The 18412-nt window shown below is 38.3% G+C and overlaps 1 protein-coding gene and 2 pseudogenes across 5 annotated transcripts in view; 2 read left to right on the forward strand and 1 right to left on the reverse strand.

Annotated features, from left to right (window-relative positions):
* Nucleotides 1-18412, reverse strand: part of SLC9A7 (solute carrier family 9 member A7) — a 150033-nt gene that overhangs the window by 41468 nt on the left and 90153 nt on the right. For all 5 annotated transcript variants that reach the window (XM_011380045.2, XM_011380042.2, XM_011380041.2 and 2 more), the window contains exons 5-11: nucleotides 15526-15638; nucleotides 7214-7319; nucleotides 6801-6942; nucleotides 4900-5005; nucleotides 3354-3442; nucleotides 3148-3261; nucleotides 545-656 (exon numbers count right to left, since the gene is read on the reverse strand). In XM_011380045.2, the coding sequence (XP_011378347.1) occupies nucleotides 545-656; nucleotides 3148-3261; nucleotides 3354-3442; nucleotides 4900-5005; nucleotides 6801-6942; nucleotides 7214-7319; nucleotides 15526-15638 (782 nt within the window). The remainder of the gene's footprint in view (nucleotides 1-544; nucleotides 657-3147; nucleotides 3262-3353; nucleotides 3443-4899; nucleotides 5006-6800; nucleotides 6943-7213; nucleotides 7320-15525; nucleotides 15639-18412) is intronic.
* On the forward strand, nucleotides 4687-4802 carry LOC111731600 (annotated as a pseudogene).
* Nucleotides 9469-9587, forward strand: LOC111731586 (annotated as a pseudogene).

The raw sequence follows: 18412 nt of genomic DNA on the forward strand, positions 1-18412 counted from the left end.
ATTTTCTGGTTTGGGGTTTATCTTTCTTATGAGAGTGTATTTTGTTTATTTTGCTCCATAGAAACTTAGAGCTAGGAGGGGCCTCAATTAGCTCAATTTCATTATTTTACAAGAGGATACTGCAGCTGGGAGTGCTAAGTGACAAGGCCTGTGTTCTTTCTCATTAAAGACCTATTTTCCTTCTAATTTTAGGTCCAGAGCCCTTCTAGAAGATTAAGGGTTCTAAACATCTACTAGAAAATAATTAAGCACTTTAAATATTTATACAAATCCAGGTCCTTTGAGTGGTAGAGATAAAATTAAGATGCAAATATTTTAGGGGAGAATGTTCACATTTGGTAGTACAGTTTGTAAAATCAATATTAACTCAGTTTAACGTGCACATTTGTCTATCCAACACTGCAGGGGATGCAGAAGAACCAGAAATTTGAATTTTTCTTTTTATGGACCTTATTGATATTTTAATCATACTTATGATCATACTTGTAATATATAGTATGCCTGCTGAACAAAACTCATTTTCTTTACATTTATACTTTTTTACCTGAAAACATCATCATTTGTTGAAAATTCCAGCCAATCTTATGCCTTCTGCCCAAGTTGAGGAAGAAGGAGAGTGGGTAGATATGTGCAGCTCTTCCCAGGAAGATGGCAACCTGAGTACCAGGTGGAGGTTAAGGGCCCAAAAGGTTTCAGAATGGCACTGTCACACAACCTCTGGTTGAGTAGAGAATTTCAAGAATGCTGTGATACCTCGTTATGATCAGGAGAGGTGCACAAAGAAGCCAGGCTGTCTAGTTTTCCTCTAAACAAGTCTCAGCAACATGTGGGATTCAATTAGCCAACCTTCTCAACCTCCTGGCCCATAAAGATCATTTCTAGCCTGTTTGATGCACCATTGTAACTTCTTGATTTAATTAAACTGGTATGACCAAGTCTCCAATCTATCTAAAAATGAGTCCAGAAATAAGCTAACGTACCATGGCAGGGGTAGGGAGCTGAGACAAACAAACAATGTGTTGGGCTCTATTAGAAAAAAAAATCACAAGAAGAAAAAATTACTAGTCTGAGTCAAACTATAAAGTTTCCTGAGAAGCTCATAAGCTTTAGTGGAAAGTAAACATCAGGGGCTAGAGTGACCAGAAAGATTCTACAAATAAGAGGTGAGGAAATTTAAAGTATTCATAATATTAAGGCTCATTTATATTCCTCACAATAATCAACCCAGGAAGATTTCTCTGCCTAAGTGGCTAAAATTTCTTTTGGAGATACAAGAAATGGAAAAGGAAAAGTGTGGTAGAGGAACTCTACTGTGAAAACCAAAGAATTCAGGGAAATCGGTCATTTGTCACTTGCTGAATTTAGAACTGAGCCCAACAGAGAACCACACACTGCCCTGGTCACAGACAGGAAGCACCATGGGAGCCAGAGAAACAGGGAGCTTCCGTTTCAGCGAAGCACCAGCTGCCAGAACAGCAGCTGTTTCAAAAAGAAGCAAGGGTAGAACTCTCTTCTGCCTTCTCCAGGGTAAAGCACTGACTGAAGTTTTCTTCTTTTATTTTTCCTTTTTGTTTTAACAGAAGGAAACAGTTAGCGCTTATAAAGCTCATTTTACCCCTGAAGCCATGCAGAAGTCCTCAGTGGTAAGTGGCCTTCGGGATTCACAGAGGACCCGGCTGGCCCTCCTCCAGGGCCCTCATCTGTAAACAAATGCTGTGCAATCACTATCTCTCACAGGATGCCATGCTCAGAATACAAATGACATGCAAGGTCTTTCTCTTTTTTTAAAGGTGATATAAATATTTACTTACAACAGGAACAGACGTACCTGATATATTACAGTGCGAAGAAAAATTATGTAGAATATAATCTTATTTTAGCAAAAAAATATTTAAAAGTATATACATTTATAGAAAAAATCTGGAAGGATATACACGAAACTATTAACAGTTATTTCCATTTTATTAAGTTATGACTTTTTCAATATTTCTTTATATTAGACCATATCTTCTAAGTTTGCAAGGTCTTTCTTAATCAGGAATAAAAACACCGATCCCCCAGACTTTTAGTTGTCAGTCTGTTGTGTGTGTCAAAGAAATGAGGCCCAATTGAAGCAGATAACACTAAGTGGAAGGATTCCAGCACGGCAACAGGCCGCCATCACTATCTAGCTGCTTGGTGAGTATCAGTTATTCCTGCACAAGAAATAAAAAACCCTAAAGAGAAAAATACTCCTTTTTTGCCAGCATCCCAAGACCTAAGAATACCCAGGAGGCCTTGGAAAAGGCAGAAGTGAATGCCCAGCAATAGGGGACTCTTGCTCAGTATTTTGAAATCCAGGCAGAGCTGGATTGTTATAGTTCCAAGCCCCAGAAACATTAACTTTAATGAAAACAAGAGGATCTGAGGCCAAGGAAGCAAAACCCTCAGCTGTTAATCCTTTGCTAGGCATTCGCGTCCCTCCTCAGTTGAGAGAAGCCAACCCCCAAAATTCTCTCTTCCAAAAACTGCATTTCCAATAGGACTAAATCAAGAAACCAAGTATTTTTCCATTTGATCTTCCTCTCCTTTTCTCTTCTTTTTTTAGCGGGGTGGAGGGTAGGTAAGAGTAGAGATAGGAGTCTTTTTCCATCATGATCTGTTAAGCTTGGGTGAAAGTGTGCTTATGACCTGCAGCCTTCCCTAGATGGTCAGGAAGGGCTGCCCGCACCAGTGTGCAGTTAAGAGCAAGAGCAACAGAACCTTCAGGTCCTCCACGTGGGGAACCTCCTGGATTGGAATTCACACGCCAATGAAATAAAAATAATTCTAGGGACTGACATGATGCTGACTTTTAGATCTGCTAAGAGCAATTTACAAAACAAACTACCACCTGCCAAGCACCAGTGTAACAGATGGCCATCTTACATAGAAAATGCAAAAAGAAAGAACCTCAGAATCAATGCCAGTCTTTTAAATCAAATACATTTAGCTCTATAAACCACTTAAGTCTTCTTTCTCTCATCATAAAAACACCATGAACTAACTCTGATTCAATCGCCCACCCCAAACAGAAATTAATAATAATAATAATAATAATAATAATAATATAGCTTCCTCAGCAGTGGTTGCTACTCTGTAGAAAATGGTGGAAACAAAAAAGGATACAAAAGCTCCAATGATGAAAATAGGGCTGAAAACGTGTTTCTGGAAGGTAAACAATGCCAGGCCCATGTAGGAGAAGATAAAGTTCTCTGCCAGGAAGTGTAACACCTCAAAAAGCTGCACAGAAAGGAAAAAAGGAGCTGTCAATTCCATAGGTTCCCTCTCTTCTATTTACAGGTAACTCATGAGGACCCAGGGCTCCTGCTCACCTGCTTCGTTCGACTTCTTGATTCCACTGACAGATTGTTGTAGGTGTAATGAGCTTGCGTGATTCCACAGAAAAGGACAGCTACAACACCTGGCATGAGAGTTTTTTTTTTTTAATCAATAGACTAAAAAGCAACAGGAAAAATCCCTGCTAAAACAAAAAGTTAAGGTAGGCAAGCCCAACAAATCCCAGTTCCTAAATATTTTTGAGAGTTTCCTATTACTGAAAGCTCCCCCTGTCCCCACAAGCCATATCAACCTTTCCTTCTCCCAATACTGACTTCCTTCAAAGACAAGGTCCCCAACTTTCTCCTTCACGCCAGTTTTAAGGGCATTCTCTCTCTTCCTCTAAGCTGATTATCATCTGTATTTGGCATTTAGCATCCAAAGAGACTGTGAGGGCCCATCATACACCTTTGTCACTTTCCTCTCTGTTCTTAGAACAAATGAGGTTAATTTCGAACCAATGCTTTATATTTTTGCATGGTCTAGGGCTTCAAACAAAATGGATCCAGAGTAGTATTCCATTTATCCAAGCCCTGATGATCTAGATTTCTGGTTAATGGTAACCATTTTGTTGTGCTTTCAATTGACACAGCTGGAACTTTGCCTATATATTTATAGATAATTGTCAAGTTTTAAGGAAGTGAGGCATTTTATAATGCTGCGTATAAAGATAGGTTGCAATATTTTGAGAAGATGGTAAAGGGACTTCCTAACCACTTAGATTATGTATAGTAACTGTATTTGAGTTTCTAATGGAAAAATTCAGTAACTTTTTGTTTGTTTTTGTAATGAGAGAATGTGAGGAACTGAAACCACGTGATCACTCACACGAATAACATATGAAACTGGCACCATAAAAATACGGTATTGAAAAACAATGATTAAACAGACCAGAGATATAACAAGGAATAACTGTGTTTCCACTCAATTTGAGTAGATATAAAATTACCTTTAAAAGGACATATATTTTGCTTATTATTGCTACTGTTTGTAAACTAATGTAACAATCTAGCGATGATACAAATAAGATGTTAATATATTCAGTAATCTTTGGAGCTAAACATCTACTTATAGTTATAATGAGTACTTAAAAGCATAACTGAGTTTGAAACAATAAACTTTATCCTTTAAAAATGTGTAGCTTTGGGACATTAAATTATAATCATAAGGCAGAACACCAGCCTTGCTCAGCAATCCTTCACATGGACACTCCATGCAGCTGCTATTTAAGAATTCGTCTCAGACGTGGTTTCATAGTGTAGTGGTTAGCACATCTACTTTACACGCAGAAGGTCCTGGGTTTGCGCCCCAGTGGAGCCACGGTCCATGGTCTACGGCCGTGCCACTCTGAACAAGCCTGATGTCTGATCTCGGAAGCTAAGCAGGGTCGGGCCTGGTTAGTACTTGGATGGGAGACCACCTAGGAAGATCAGGTGCTGTAGGCATAAATAATAATAATAAAAAGAATTTGTCCCTCCCCTTGAGTTTCTACAGCCCCGCTACAGTGAGGATAAGAGTGGCCGAAGGGTAGAGAGAACCCACCTGTAAACCCACAGGCTTCTGCCAAGAGGAACGTGCTCCAGGACATCAGAAAGAAGAGTGCCGTCTCCAGCAGGGGGAAGCAGTGCAGCTTGGTAAACTTGGTCACGTTATCCCGTCAAGGAACTTGTCTCCAAGAACAAGTATCGGTATCACCAAGAACAACATTCTATTAGCCCAGGACCACCTCCCTCAGGGCCAACCTTTCCCTTCAACTCTTCTTTTGGGGTTCCAAAGCTGCTGCTTGGTTTTTAAAGTAAAAAAAATTAAGGTTTCAAATAGAAAATAACTTACCAAGGGCTGGGAAAGAGGGGATAAATGGGGACACAGTTTCTGTTTGGGATGATAAAAAGTTCTGAAAATAGATAGTGGGGACAATTACACAACATTGTAGTTGTACTTAATGCCACTGAGCTGTACACTTAAAATGGTTACAAGGACAAATTTTATGATATATATATTTCATCACAATTTTAAAAAATGAATAATGTCAAATACCAAAAACCATCAAATTGTATTCTTCAAATGGGTGAACTATACAGTATGTGAATTTTATCTCAATAAAACTGTTTTTAAAAATTAAGCTTTCTAAAGAAACTGAAAATGGGTTTTCTGTGTTCCTTGCAATGCCCATGGTTCTGAGAGGCACAGTCTTGGCCTGAGGCATGACTGGCAGGTTAGTTCTGGCAGTGCTGGGAGTGCCTCAGGGAGGCCTGGGAAGACAAAGCAGTGAGACCCTGACCTCTTTGGGCCACTGAGGACTGAGTCCACACACGTACCTAATGAAGGTATGAGAAAGAAAGAAATGTGCAGGGACAACTATAAGATGAGCTCATCAGCTTTTAGAACCAGAGATTCCCCCTCCAAACACTGCCATTCCATAGCAGGCCAGTGTGGAATCATCTCCTGAGTGGTTTCACTGAGAAATATGAGTTCCCAAGGCATCAGAAGGGCTTCTGTGAAGAAAGCAATCTAAATCTGTGTTGTCCAATATGGTAGCCACTAGCCACATGTGGCTACTAAACACTTAAAATGTGGCTAGTCTAAATTGAGATGTGCTGTAAGAGCAAAGTCCACACCATCTTTCAAAGATTTAGTAAAAAAATTGAATGTATAAAATCTCACTAATAATTTGTGTAAATTTTGTCAATAATTTGTATATTATTTCAGAAAGAAATGATGTGGCTTACATACATGACTCCCATTACATTTGTATTAAACTCTGGTGTTCTAAATACCACTGAAAGATATGATGAAGGATTCAGTATATCTGTGGAGGGGTTGCCTGCCCATTTCACACTTTGCTTTTATGTTCATTGGTCAGTTTGTTGATTTGTTTGTCGGTTGGTTGGTTGGTTGGTTGGCTGGCTGGCTGGTTAATTTTTGACTAAATATTATGCAGCCTGCTTGAGGAAGACCACCATACAGTAATTCCTACTGATGGCCCCCACCTAGTTACAGCCACATTAGCCCCATGTGGTCTGGAAAAAGTGACAGTAGCAGCAAGCTTAGGGCTAAAGTACTTCCCAGTCTGCTTCCTCTTGGCCGCCTGTGAAGTGGTCCCTGATTCCCAGCCTCCTCCTGGCTCTTCGGCTCTTTTCACCTCCCTAAAACTGATGCTCCCCCCACCAAATACCCATCTCCAATTGGTTCATAGGAGGGAGAGAAAATGCAATGATGAGAAAAGAGCCAAGCCTAGAGTTGTACTCCCAAACACTTTCTCAGAATCTTATCTAGTCACTGGACTGTCATGTTTCACCAAAGGGACACATTTCTGGAGCTCCCAGATCCCAGTTGAGCAATTAAAGATTCATTTCTGAAAGGAAGAACTGAGAAATTTCTTTTTGCAAGTGTAATACCACATAATCATACCCAGGCAGGGGCAGAAACTACAAAAAGGATATTAGAGCAGTCACAACACCAGTCACAGCTCCCATGGTAAAAGAGCCACTAAATATACCTAGAAATATGCCAACTGACTTAAAAAAAGCAGCAGCATCAAAGGTGTGAGTGTTCAGCCCTGCTGGCTGGTAGGCAACAATAGACCTGGAGTTTAAAAAGAAGAGAAAATTTTAAAAGACTACGCTGGTTTTAGAACATGGTGCCCAAAACTATCAACAAATAGGCATCTCCACTCTGCCAAGCACCCCGCCCCCATGGTGTATTCACTTAAAAGCAACATAATCTTATCAACAAATCTCATTTAGAAAAAAAACACAGTTCAATATTTAACACCTTTAAGATGAGCCTCTGCATTTAGCCCAGGGCATTCAGGAAGCCAGAGTCTCTCTTCCCAGGCAGAAATATTGTTACTTACGAGGATAACACAATAGCAACAGCATCGTTTAGGACACTTTCTCCAAACAGAAGAGCATAAAGGTCCACATCTGCATGTAACTCATTAAATATCGCCAGTACAGTCACTAAAAAGTGAGCCAAAAGCACATAAATTAGTTTCAGTTTCTGACCTTAAGCCATTGGTGACATATTTATAGAGGCAATTCCTATTGTCAGTGGAACCAGGTGGTTTGGGAGACAGTCAGGGAGTCAAAGGTGAGTTGTCTGTGGCAGAAACAAAAATGGCAATCTTCCTAATCTGAATGACCTGTGAGATGATGGTTGATTCTAATAACACTGCACCAAAACACTGTACTTTCCATTGTAATCCTGTCACACTCTGAAAACTGCTCTATTACAGAACTTTTAAAAATAATCACAGTTAATGTGATTTGGCTCTCCTAGTGACTTAAGATCTCTTCCAAGGCAGAAACCCTATTTTATTGACCACTGTGCTCCCAGAACCCAGCAAAGGGTCAGGGCACAGAGAAGGCTTTAATAAAGGTTTATGAAATAATGAAAGCCTTCATTTACAACAGAGTATAATACATAATTATATTTCCCATAATCTCTACATTTCTTGGGCATTTAAAAATCAGCTAGTGTTCAGACCAGCAGTTCTCAAACTTTTGGCCTCAGGACATCTTTACACTCTTAAAAATGATTAAGTACATGAAAGAGTTTTAGTTCTGCGGACTATAGCTATCAATATTTACCGTATTAAATAAAACAGGAAAATTTTAAATATTTATTCATTTAAAATTACTAACAAATCTTTATATATTAATACAACATATTTTTAATAAAAATATATATTTTCCAAAACAAAAAAAATTAATGAGAAGAGAGCCATTGTACATTTTTCAAATTTCTTTAACATCTGGATTAAGGGAAGACAGATGGGCCTCATTTTTGTTTCTGCATTTTTTCAACAGATAGTCAATATCATACATTATGTAGCTTCTGGAAAACCCGACTCCACTATACATTTGTTAAAGAATGAAAGTAAAAATGACAAATAATGTATTATTATTATTATTATTATTATTATTATTATTATTATTAAATCAATTTTGACATTCTGGACCCCCAGAAAGGGTTTTGGAGTTTCTCAACTTCAGCTCCACTGACACTTGAGGCCAGAAAATTCTTCGTTGTAGAGGGCTATCCTGTGCATTGTAGAATATTTAGCAGCATCCCTGGCCTCTACCTACAAGATACCAGTAGTACTATACCCCGCCCCCCACAATTGTGACACCAAAAATGTCTCTAGATGTTGCCAAATATCTCCTGAGGGGGGTCAAAATCACCCCCAGGTAAGTACTACTGCGCTCGCCCACTCGCGCGCGCTCTCTCTCTCTCCCCCTCCCTCTACACACACACACACACACACACACACACACACACACACACACACACAGACACACAAAGGTAGGGTTCTCTCTCAGCACTCACACCTACTTTCTACTTTATTAGTTTCTACCATAAGGATTTTTAAAACTAAAATCTCTTTTCCCCAGTTTTCCTTGCAGTGAGTGCCACTTCTTCCTGCCTGGAAGACAGCGGAGAGACTGAATGCAGCGGCTGTATGCAGTGCGGTCATCTTGCCTCCAAAGAACAACTGTATATCTGAAACCCAAGGGTAGTCCTCTAGAAAGACCAAGTGCCTGGATATCTGATTGTAGCAGGAGCCGTGGCACCAGCTCAGGACCATTAGCCAAGATAAACAGCTATTTGTTTAAGATGGTATTGCCAGGTTTTTCTGTTATTTGTACCAAAAGCATTGATAATTGATACAATTAGAAAAACTAAGCCAAATGAACATTTAGTTTAATGAGTTATAAGCCAACCACTCTTGTAACCATCATCCAGTTCAAGAAATGGAACTTTGCCAGCTCCCCTGGAACTCCATCTCTATGTTCCATCCAAATTTCAAACCCCTTTCTTTATTCAAAAGTAACCACTGATTTTATAGTAATCACTTCCTTGCATTTTCTTATACTTGGATTACCCGATGTATATTCCCTGACATTATCATTTGGTTTTGCCCATTTTAAAATTTATTTTTAAATACTTTTTTTTACATCTCTTTTACTCCATGGGTTCCTCCTCCATTCCCTTCTGTCAGCTCTCTTTTCATAAAGCCCTATTATTTAGTCTTCTCAATACTAAATTTTCTAGTACTGATGTATACAGTTTTTTCATAACTTCTATCATTTAAAAATTTCCTGTAGCGTCTATGGTCATGCCACCCTGGACGTGCCCAATCTCATCTGATCTCAGAAGCTAAGCAGGGTTGGGCCTGGTTAGTACTTGGATGAGAGACCACCTAGGAAGACCAGGTGCTGTAGGCATTAAAATAAATAAATAAATAAATAAATTGCCTTTAGCTTCTGTTGGAATATTAATAAAGTTTGGTCTGCCTTGGGACCCTATTTTTCTGGTATGACTTCATTATCTGTAATTTTATTATTCAGAAAGATTAACTTCATTTTTTTCTTATGATATGTTTGCATGAAGTTCAACCTCAATTTTTTCTGCTCCTCATATTAAGTGAGGTAGGTCAGGGGTAGAAGGCCCATAATAGATTTCCTAGTTTCATGGCTCTAGGGCTCTCTCTTCTGGTTTTACATTGAAGTGTTAAAAACATGGCCATCTCCCCAACACTGTGAAATCTACTTCCTCTGGTCTCCTCCTTCACTATTACCTGAGTTTTTTTCTTCTTTAACCCCCACCAATCAAGGTTCATGGTCCTAGCAGTTCATTTTTAAGGAGCAACTTCCAGAGAGATCTTCACTGGGTATTTTCTCAGAGCCTTAGGGGCCCAGGTTACTTCAGCAGCCTCACACCTCCTCCATTCTCCTTGCCCTCACCGCCAAATGGAGTCTGTAAAGCCCTTCTCAGTTTTAACTGTTACTATCCGATATGCATATGAAGTTATTTACTCCCAGTGGGGACCCCTCCTTTTTAGTGTGAATACTTGTGGGACATTTCTGGGTTCTCTGACAGTCAAAATAATCAACGGCCTCATCTTCTCCACTTTGCTTCCTCCTACACAGCTGCTGTTCCCATCCCTAAGTCTCACTGCTGCTGGTAGCTGGACCCCACCAGTTGATGGTTGGGGATTCATGGGGATACTCTGCCAGCTAATTGTGTCTGTGTTTTTTCTTTTGCTGTCCTGGCTTTCCCTATTTTTGTTAGGGATTAAGGAAGATTTCAAAACTACACTACCCCCATCATGCCTTCCTTTTCAAAACATTTAATTAATTTATTGAGAGTAAACAAAGAATAATTTGAAAAATGTTGACTATATCATGAAGCTGCTCCAGGTAATCATAAATTTAGGCTATAAAATCACTACTCTAAGCATTCAGACGCTAACCAGGCATTAACAGGGCCAGCAGTTTTAGTTTCTACAGGACATGTCATCTTCATAACACGAAACACAAAGTCAATCTCTTTCCTCCATCCTTAAACCTCTATCAGGTTCCACAACAGGAAAAATCTTTAGGCATTAGGCTAAAAAATAGTTCTTATTTTCTGGATTTTTTAATTACATGAACAATATTTGTGGCTCCTTACATAAAACTTGTTATGGTTAATTTTATGTGTCAACTTGACTGGGCCATGAGGTGCTCAGATATTTGATTATACATTATCTTGGGTGTGTCTGTGAGGTTCTGGATGATATTGTCATTTGAACCAGTAGAGTGAATAAAGCAGATTACATTCCCCCATGTGGGTGGGACTCATGTAGTTTGTTAAAGGCTTGACTAGAATAAAAAATGCAGAGTAAGGTAGAAGTCTGTCTGCCTGGCTGTCTTTGAGCTGAGACATCAGTCTCTTCCTACTCTTGGACTTGGACTAGAACTACACCATTGGCTTTCCTGGTTCTCAAGACTTTGGACTGCTGATTTTGAGACTTCTCAGTCTCCATAATTACATAAGCCAATTCCTTATAATCTCTCCTTCCCTCACTCTTTCTCCCTCCTCCTCCCCACAAACAGCATACAACTCTGGCAGCCCAGAAGACCTGGGTCCCAGGACTTTATCAGTTGTGGTCCTGGCAAGAAACAGATGGCATCCTCAAATTGAGCAATTTGAGAAGTATTTAATAAAGGGATTACTTATAGAAGCATGGGCAGAGTATGGGAAAGCCACACGGGAGAGGGTAGTAACTGAAGCTGAAAACAGGTAGCTTTTATACCATCCCTAGGCTCAAAGGGTCCAGGGAAGGAGTGATTGCCAGAACCAGGAGCTGGGTGGAGAAGGTCACCTGGCAAAAACTGTGACTTTTGATCAAGGGACACAGCCAGCCCACAGGGACCCTACATCATCACCCTCGTTCTAGTCTCCTACTGGTGTTCCCCCATGGACAAATCCAATGGAAAACCAGAAGGCAAAGGAACCTCTGAAATCTTCCATATAAGTCAGCCTCCTGGCACTAAGAGGACAATGATAAGCATGGCGGGTAAATCTGGAGGGGCAAACAGAAGCATTCAACATAGCCACCAACAGGCTATGAGAACTTAGCACACAGCAAAGTCTAAAGAGTTTAATAAAGTGAGGGTTTGAGCTACATGATTTCCAAAAGCTCTTCTGACTTTTAAACACTATTTTTCTAAAGAACTATAGTAACTAAAGTATAGTTAACTCATTTATCCATGACAATAAAGGCTAACTTGCATAATTAATAACAACAATTAACACACTGCGCTGCTCTGAATTTGGCCATTCTGAATTTCGATTTCCCATTCTTCCTGCCCATCACCTTATAAAACAGGGTGGGAATTCTGCCATGCCCCTCCTGAGCAGGGCTGTGCCCAATCAAGATGAGGAATACAGGTTCTGACACCCGAAAGATGATGGGGAGATGACAGACTGAGTGAGTGGCTTCTAAAGATGGAGAGTAAATAGACTATTCCCCCACAGCAGGACCCTTGAAATCCGATAGCTGTTTCAAACTGGACATGGACCAAAAACTTACAATGAACTGACTGAAGACCACTGGTACAGGTATCTAAAAAGTAGTGGGAAAAATAAAAGAATAACATATAGGTAAAGAAGGAAAACTCAAGAACCTGAATTTGTTCATTCAACTAACTTCTGAATACTTCATCTGCGTCCTAAAGAGCATTTAGCACTTGTGAACACTCAGTACAAAGCGGCAAGTATTATGCACAAAACAGACTTGACTCAAGAGCTGTGAGGAGCAAGTAACTGAAGGAATGAGGGAAGAATAATTAGGCAGATGGCAGATTTGAATTAAATTTCGAAGGATAAGTGAGAGACTGACTAGCCTGGGTGATGGCACTAGAGAATCACTCTGACAACACAGATCACAGATTTGAAACCTGTGAGTAGGCCTGATTGACTTGAGGGGTATAAAAGTAACAATTAAAATGAGAAGAGTCACTTCATAATGGCTCACAGGAAGGCAGAGTACACATTTTCTCTGGTAGCTGCCTAGGAATGCACTTTGGGTTGGAAATTTCATTTTCTTTCCTGAATTGTGGATCCATCTAAAGTAACAGTCTACAAAGATGACACATGGCACCCATGACACATAACCACAGGATGAAGAGGGCTCCTGGTCGCAAAGAAGCTTCCACCATTCCAAATATATGCTGTCCCCTTCAATGGGAAGACTAAAGACTAGTGTCTCGAGCCAAGTACAGTGTAATCAGGGACAGAGACTTTTATTCTTTCATATCAGTCAATACCATTACATATCCAAATACCAGAATTTTTGTTTGATACACCAGGCACAAGAAGTCAATTTGGTCTTATGGTCTCCTCTAACTCTACATTTAAGTTTTTATCTCTTGTATGGCCCATGTTTTCAAACAACAGATTTGGAAGCTGGTAAAACACTTTTAATTTTTAAAAAAATTCTACATTTCAGAAAGATTTCCATTAAAAAGCAGTTAATGTTCTGATGTTTAATAAGATTAAACTCTCAATTTTCTAGAATTTTCAATTTATATAAAACCTTTACTGTGCCAATCTTCACAAGCTAAATAAAACTGGTGTATCATGGTAATGTCTTCCATTATTTTCCACCACAGGATGGACACATTAAAGTGAAGTAAATAATTACAAAAATAATCTGGAAAAATAAGCCTTTGTATTCAATTAAATGAAGCAATACTAATAGATCAGAGAACAATATCAGTAATCTTTATGTTACACTAACCTCCCTTTGCTTGTTGGTGGTACTAATAAGCAGTTAGTTAAAAAGTTATAGATGAGTATAGTTAGTAATATATTTTCAGAGAGACTAAACATCTTTCTTAGACTGATGAAGAATCTATTTCTCAATAGACACATGTTTGGAAATAGTCACAGACCTTGTAGTATTAAAATAATAAAGCTACTTTTCAGAGTGCTCTTTAGAACATGCTGGGGTTAAGTAATGACCTGTTATTTATTAAAAAAAAAAAACAGGGAAAACAGAGAAATTTGAGTTAGATGTAGATACAGACCAACATTATTAGCAGATGCTATGCTCAATGATTTACATGTTATATCATTTAATATTTACAATAGCCCTAGGAAATAGGTACCATTATTCCTACTTCATAAATGAAGAAATTGACATGGAAATGATAAAGCATGCCCAGGCCATCCTGTCAGTGACTGGCAGGGCTAGAACTAAAACTTACCTACAACTCCACATCCCATATTCTTTTCACAAATCAGAGTGCTTTAACCAGCCAAGTCTTCAATACCAATTTAGAGTGTTTATAATAAAATATGGGTATCATAGAGGTCAATGGTTTTTGGAACATCAAGAATTTTTAGAACCACATAACTGTCTAGAGCTGTGCTAAACAGTTACATGTGGCTATTTAAATTTAAATTACTTAAATATAAAATAAAATTTAAAATTCAGTTCTTCAGTTGCACTATCCCACATTTCAAGTGCTCAAAAGCTACATGTGACTACTTGCTACCATAATGGACTGGGAAGATTACAGAACATTGCTATCATCACACAAAGGTCTTTGGGATAGCACTGACCTAGAGGACCCCCAGGAGGAATGGTGTACAAGGAGGAGAGAATTTTAGTATGTTTAAGTTCATTAGTGCCAGAATGTTAGAGGCCATTGTAGATGTTGAGAAGACCTTTCCATCTCCACTATTAAGATAGAATCAGCTTTTTTTCTGTAAATTCTTTCCCTTAGATGTGCCCTCAATAGTCGGTATTAGAGGAAGGAGTATCTATAACTACTTTATGCAAACTGGGTTCTAACTTGGGGAGGAGAGGTTTTTGTTTTGTTTTGTTTTGTTTTGTTTTGTTTTGTTTTGTTTATTTGTTCTTGAGCTACAGAGGACGAAGGACATATAATAAGAATTGGTTTAGCTTTTAAGGATTGGTTCAACTAACACTTGAAAAATACAAGTTAAGAGATTTATGTATAGGAATCACGTCATAGTGTGCAGTCATGTAGGAACATTGCACAAAGGAGTTTGCAAATTAACTTACATGCACTACAGGTACCAGTGGGCATTTCTAAGAAAAGGCATTATTTAAACTAAATGATATGTTTCCAAAAAGAATACAAAAGCACAATATTGGAAAAGAAGATAGTCTAAGTGTAAAAATTATGACCAAATTAGACATTGCCAAATGAAAGACAAAATGAAATACAGGTAGAAGCAACTTAAGTGTCCATTGGCAGATAAAAAAATAAACAAAATGCAATAAATACATAAAGTGAAATGTTATTCAGGTTTAAAAAGGATGGAAATTCTGACACATACTATAACAGGAATGAACCTTGAGGACATTATACTAAGCGAAATAAGCTAGTCATAAAAAATACTGTAGGATTCCACTTATACGAGATATTAGAGTAGTCAAACTCAAAGAGACAGAAAGTAGAATGGTGGTTGCCAAAGACTAATGGGAAGGGGAAATGGGGAGTTGTTTAATGGGTATAGAGTTTCAGTTTTACAAGTTGAAAAAGTTCTAGAGGTTGGTTGGACAACAATGCAAATATACCTACACTGCTAAACTGCACACTTAAAAATGATTAAGAAAATAAATTTTATGTCATTTGGTTTTTTATAATTAATAATAATAATAATAATAATAATAATAATAATAATAAGGAAATGCATGCCATCTAAGTCTGTTAGACCACTTACTGGTCTCTTCCTCAGCCATTCCACATTTAAACTATAGTCTCCCTATTGCAACCAAAGTTCATGATTGCTCTGAACTTTTTAGGATTTAAATAATGGAATGTCATAATGATAAAGCCAAATATCCAAATATGCAAATACCTGGGTCAGTGGCAGAGATAATTGCTCCAAAAAAGAGACAATCCGTGTAGTAAAATTTATCCGAGAGTTGTCCTACCATCTTCATGAGCTTCACCACACCATACATGAGATTTCTGTAAGAAGGGAAGGTAAAATATGTCAGAAGAAAAAAAGAAAAGAAAATCCTCCTTAGTGAGTGACCTAGCAAATGCACAAGCAGAGTAGTACTAAAATACTCTACTTCAAGGGAGTCATGAAAATATCAGGCAGCTATTGTGGTTGAATAGTTACTGGGAATATGTGCAATAAGGCTTTGGCACCAAATAATAGTTTGCAATTAATGTAATCTTGCTGAACCATCTGAACATTCCATTTAAAAAAAAAAGTTGTGCTTACTTACAACTATAAAGTATGGTCCTCAATTAGCAACAATGACATCTTAAGCAACTGGATAACAGAGAAGAAAGGAAGAGAAAGAACCTTGCATAATGTGTAATAAATTGCTACAAAACTCACAGGATTCTAAGCTGGTGTGTTTAAAATCATGGAAGTTGAGTGGACTGGATGAAGCTGGAGAGAAAAAAAATGGGTTGCTCACAAACATTCAAATGATCGATCTTCTCTGCCAAGAATTATTTCAAAGAAGGGAAAAGAGGCAAAACTCTCTAAACATCCTATTAAAATATCCGTGTACCCACTACCCACCAACATATCTGGACTCTCATTCCTTGCATAGGTTAGGCAGGCCAGCAGCAGCCCTCCTTATGCTGTGCAGAATGTGATGTGGCCCAAGAGGAACCACCAAGTTTAATATTTGAACTTAGCCAGAGCACATTTCCTACAGTATAGCTTACAGATTAGGAGTGAGGAGTGTTAAAAGGCCTAGTACGTGTTACTTAAGGGTGTGTGTGTGTGTGTGTGTGTGTGTGTGTGTGTGTGGCAGCAGCACCAGCAGTTGCAGGGGTTAGGGGAATAAAAATAACTACAGAATAGACTCATTGTACCCTATAGCCAGCCCTCTAATAAGATTCTTGATGGCTGGGACCATGTCCTTGTTCACCTTCGTATCCTGTGCATCAAGAGCAGTAGCTTGACTAAGCTAAGAGCTCAAGAACTATTTGCAGAATTGAATCCTTTTGAAAATAAACAGCTATAACTTAATGCTTGCTTACTGTGTACCAGGAACTGTTCCAGACACTTAGATAGTTCTATTTCAATTCACAGTAGCTCTATGACACAGATGCGATTTGCCCTTTGTTGCTTATCAAAGGCTTCTTTCATCTACTTTTTAAATATTTCCTGAAACTATACCTTCCTCTTCATTTCCTTCTACCACAAGCTTAGACTTAGGCAATAGACTTCTCTCTGGCAGCCTTTTCCTCATTTTGCCTCCCATAATCACCAATGCCAGTTATCTAACCTATCACACTTCAATGGCTTGTCTCTTTTAAAGGACAATGTCCAAGCCCCTTTTTTGATGGCATAAAAGGCCCCTACCTTTATTTCAGATTTCCAGCTATTTTTTCTTATGAAAACAATCTCTAATGACAAAAAACAGCAAGTATTCAAAATTCAGAATCATATCAAACAATCAATAAAAAGTACATGAGATATTACAATATAAATTAATAAATAGATGATGTTGAAATTAGGAGTCCAGCTAATTTTTTTAATTAACTAAAGTCTGTACTTTATTCAGATTTCCTTAGTTTTTACTTAATGACCTTTTTCTTTTCCAGGATCCCATCCAGAATACCACATTACATTTACTCATCACATCTCTTTAGTCTCCTCTTGGGTGTGACAGTTTATCAGACTTCTCCTTTGATAAACTTGTCCATTTTGAGGAGAACTAGTCAGGTATTTTGTAGAATGTCTCTTAATTGGGACTTGTCTGTCTGATTGCTTTCTCATGATTAGACTGAGGTAATGTGTTTTGGAGAGGAAGACACAGAGGTAAAATGCCATTCTCACCACGAATATCAAGGGTACAGAGTATCAACATGATTTACCACTATTGGTGTTAATCTTGGTTGTGTGGCTAAGCTAGTGTTTGTCAGGTTTCTTCCCTGTAATGTTACTCTTTCTTCTTCTTTTCCATCTGCGTTCTTTGGAAGTCATTCTGCATAGCCCACAACCAATGTGGGGGGGGAGGGGCTAAGGTCCATCTCTTTGAGGGGGAATGTATCTATATAAATTATTTGGAATTATTCTGCACAGGAGATTTGTCATTTCTACCCCCATTTATTTATTCACCCAGTCATTTCTGTGTACCAGTATAGACTCAGATATTTATTTTATACTTTGGGTGATAATCCAATACTATGTTACTTATTTTGTTGTTCTTTGGTCACCAAGGGAGCTTTCAGGTTGACTCTGTATCCTTTTGTCATGCCCTCACATCTTTTTGTTTGTTTGTTTATTTTCTGAGCACTTACTTTTTGGCATTATAAGATGCTCCATTCTCATCTTGCATATTTGCTGTCCCAGCCCTTGAATCAATCATTTCTGCAAAGGGCCCTAGTTCTTATTATTGGAGAATGATATTAGAAACCAAGATCTGGGGACTAGATATAATTTTATTTCATTTTAATTAATCTTAATTTTAATTTAAATAGCCACATATGGCTAATAGCTACCACACTGGACAATGTAGCTCTAGATCTTAACTACTATCATCATAAACATCCAAAAATTGATCTCTGGTGGTTCCCAGGGGCTGGGGGGTGGGGAAATGAAGAGATGTTGCTCAAAGGGTACAAATTTCCAGTAATAAGATTAACAAGTTTGGGGATATAATGTACAGCATAGTGATTGTAGCTAATAATGCTTTATCATATACTTGAATGTTGATAAGAGAGAAGGTCTCAAATGTTCTCACCACGAAAAAAAAAAAAGAAAGAAATGG

Source organism: Pteropus vampyrus, unplaced genomic scaffold (genome assembly GCF_000151845.1).
Source record: "Pteropus vampyrus isolate Shadow unplaced genomic scaffold, Pvam_2.0 Scaffold387, whole genome shotgun sequence".
NCBI lineage: Eukaryota > Metazoa > Chordata > Mammalia > Chiroptera > Pteropodidae > Pteropus > Pteropus vampyrus.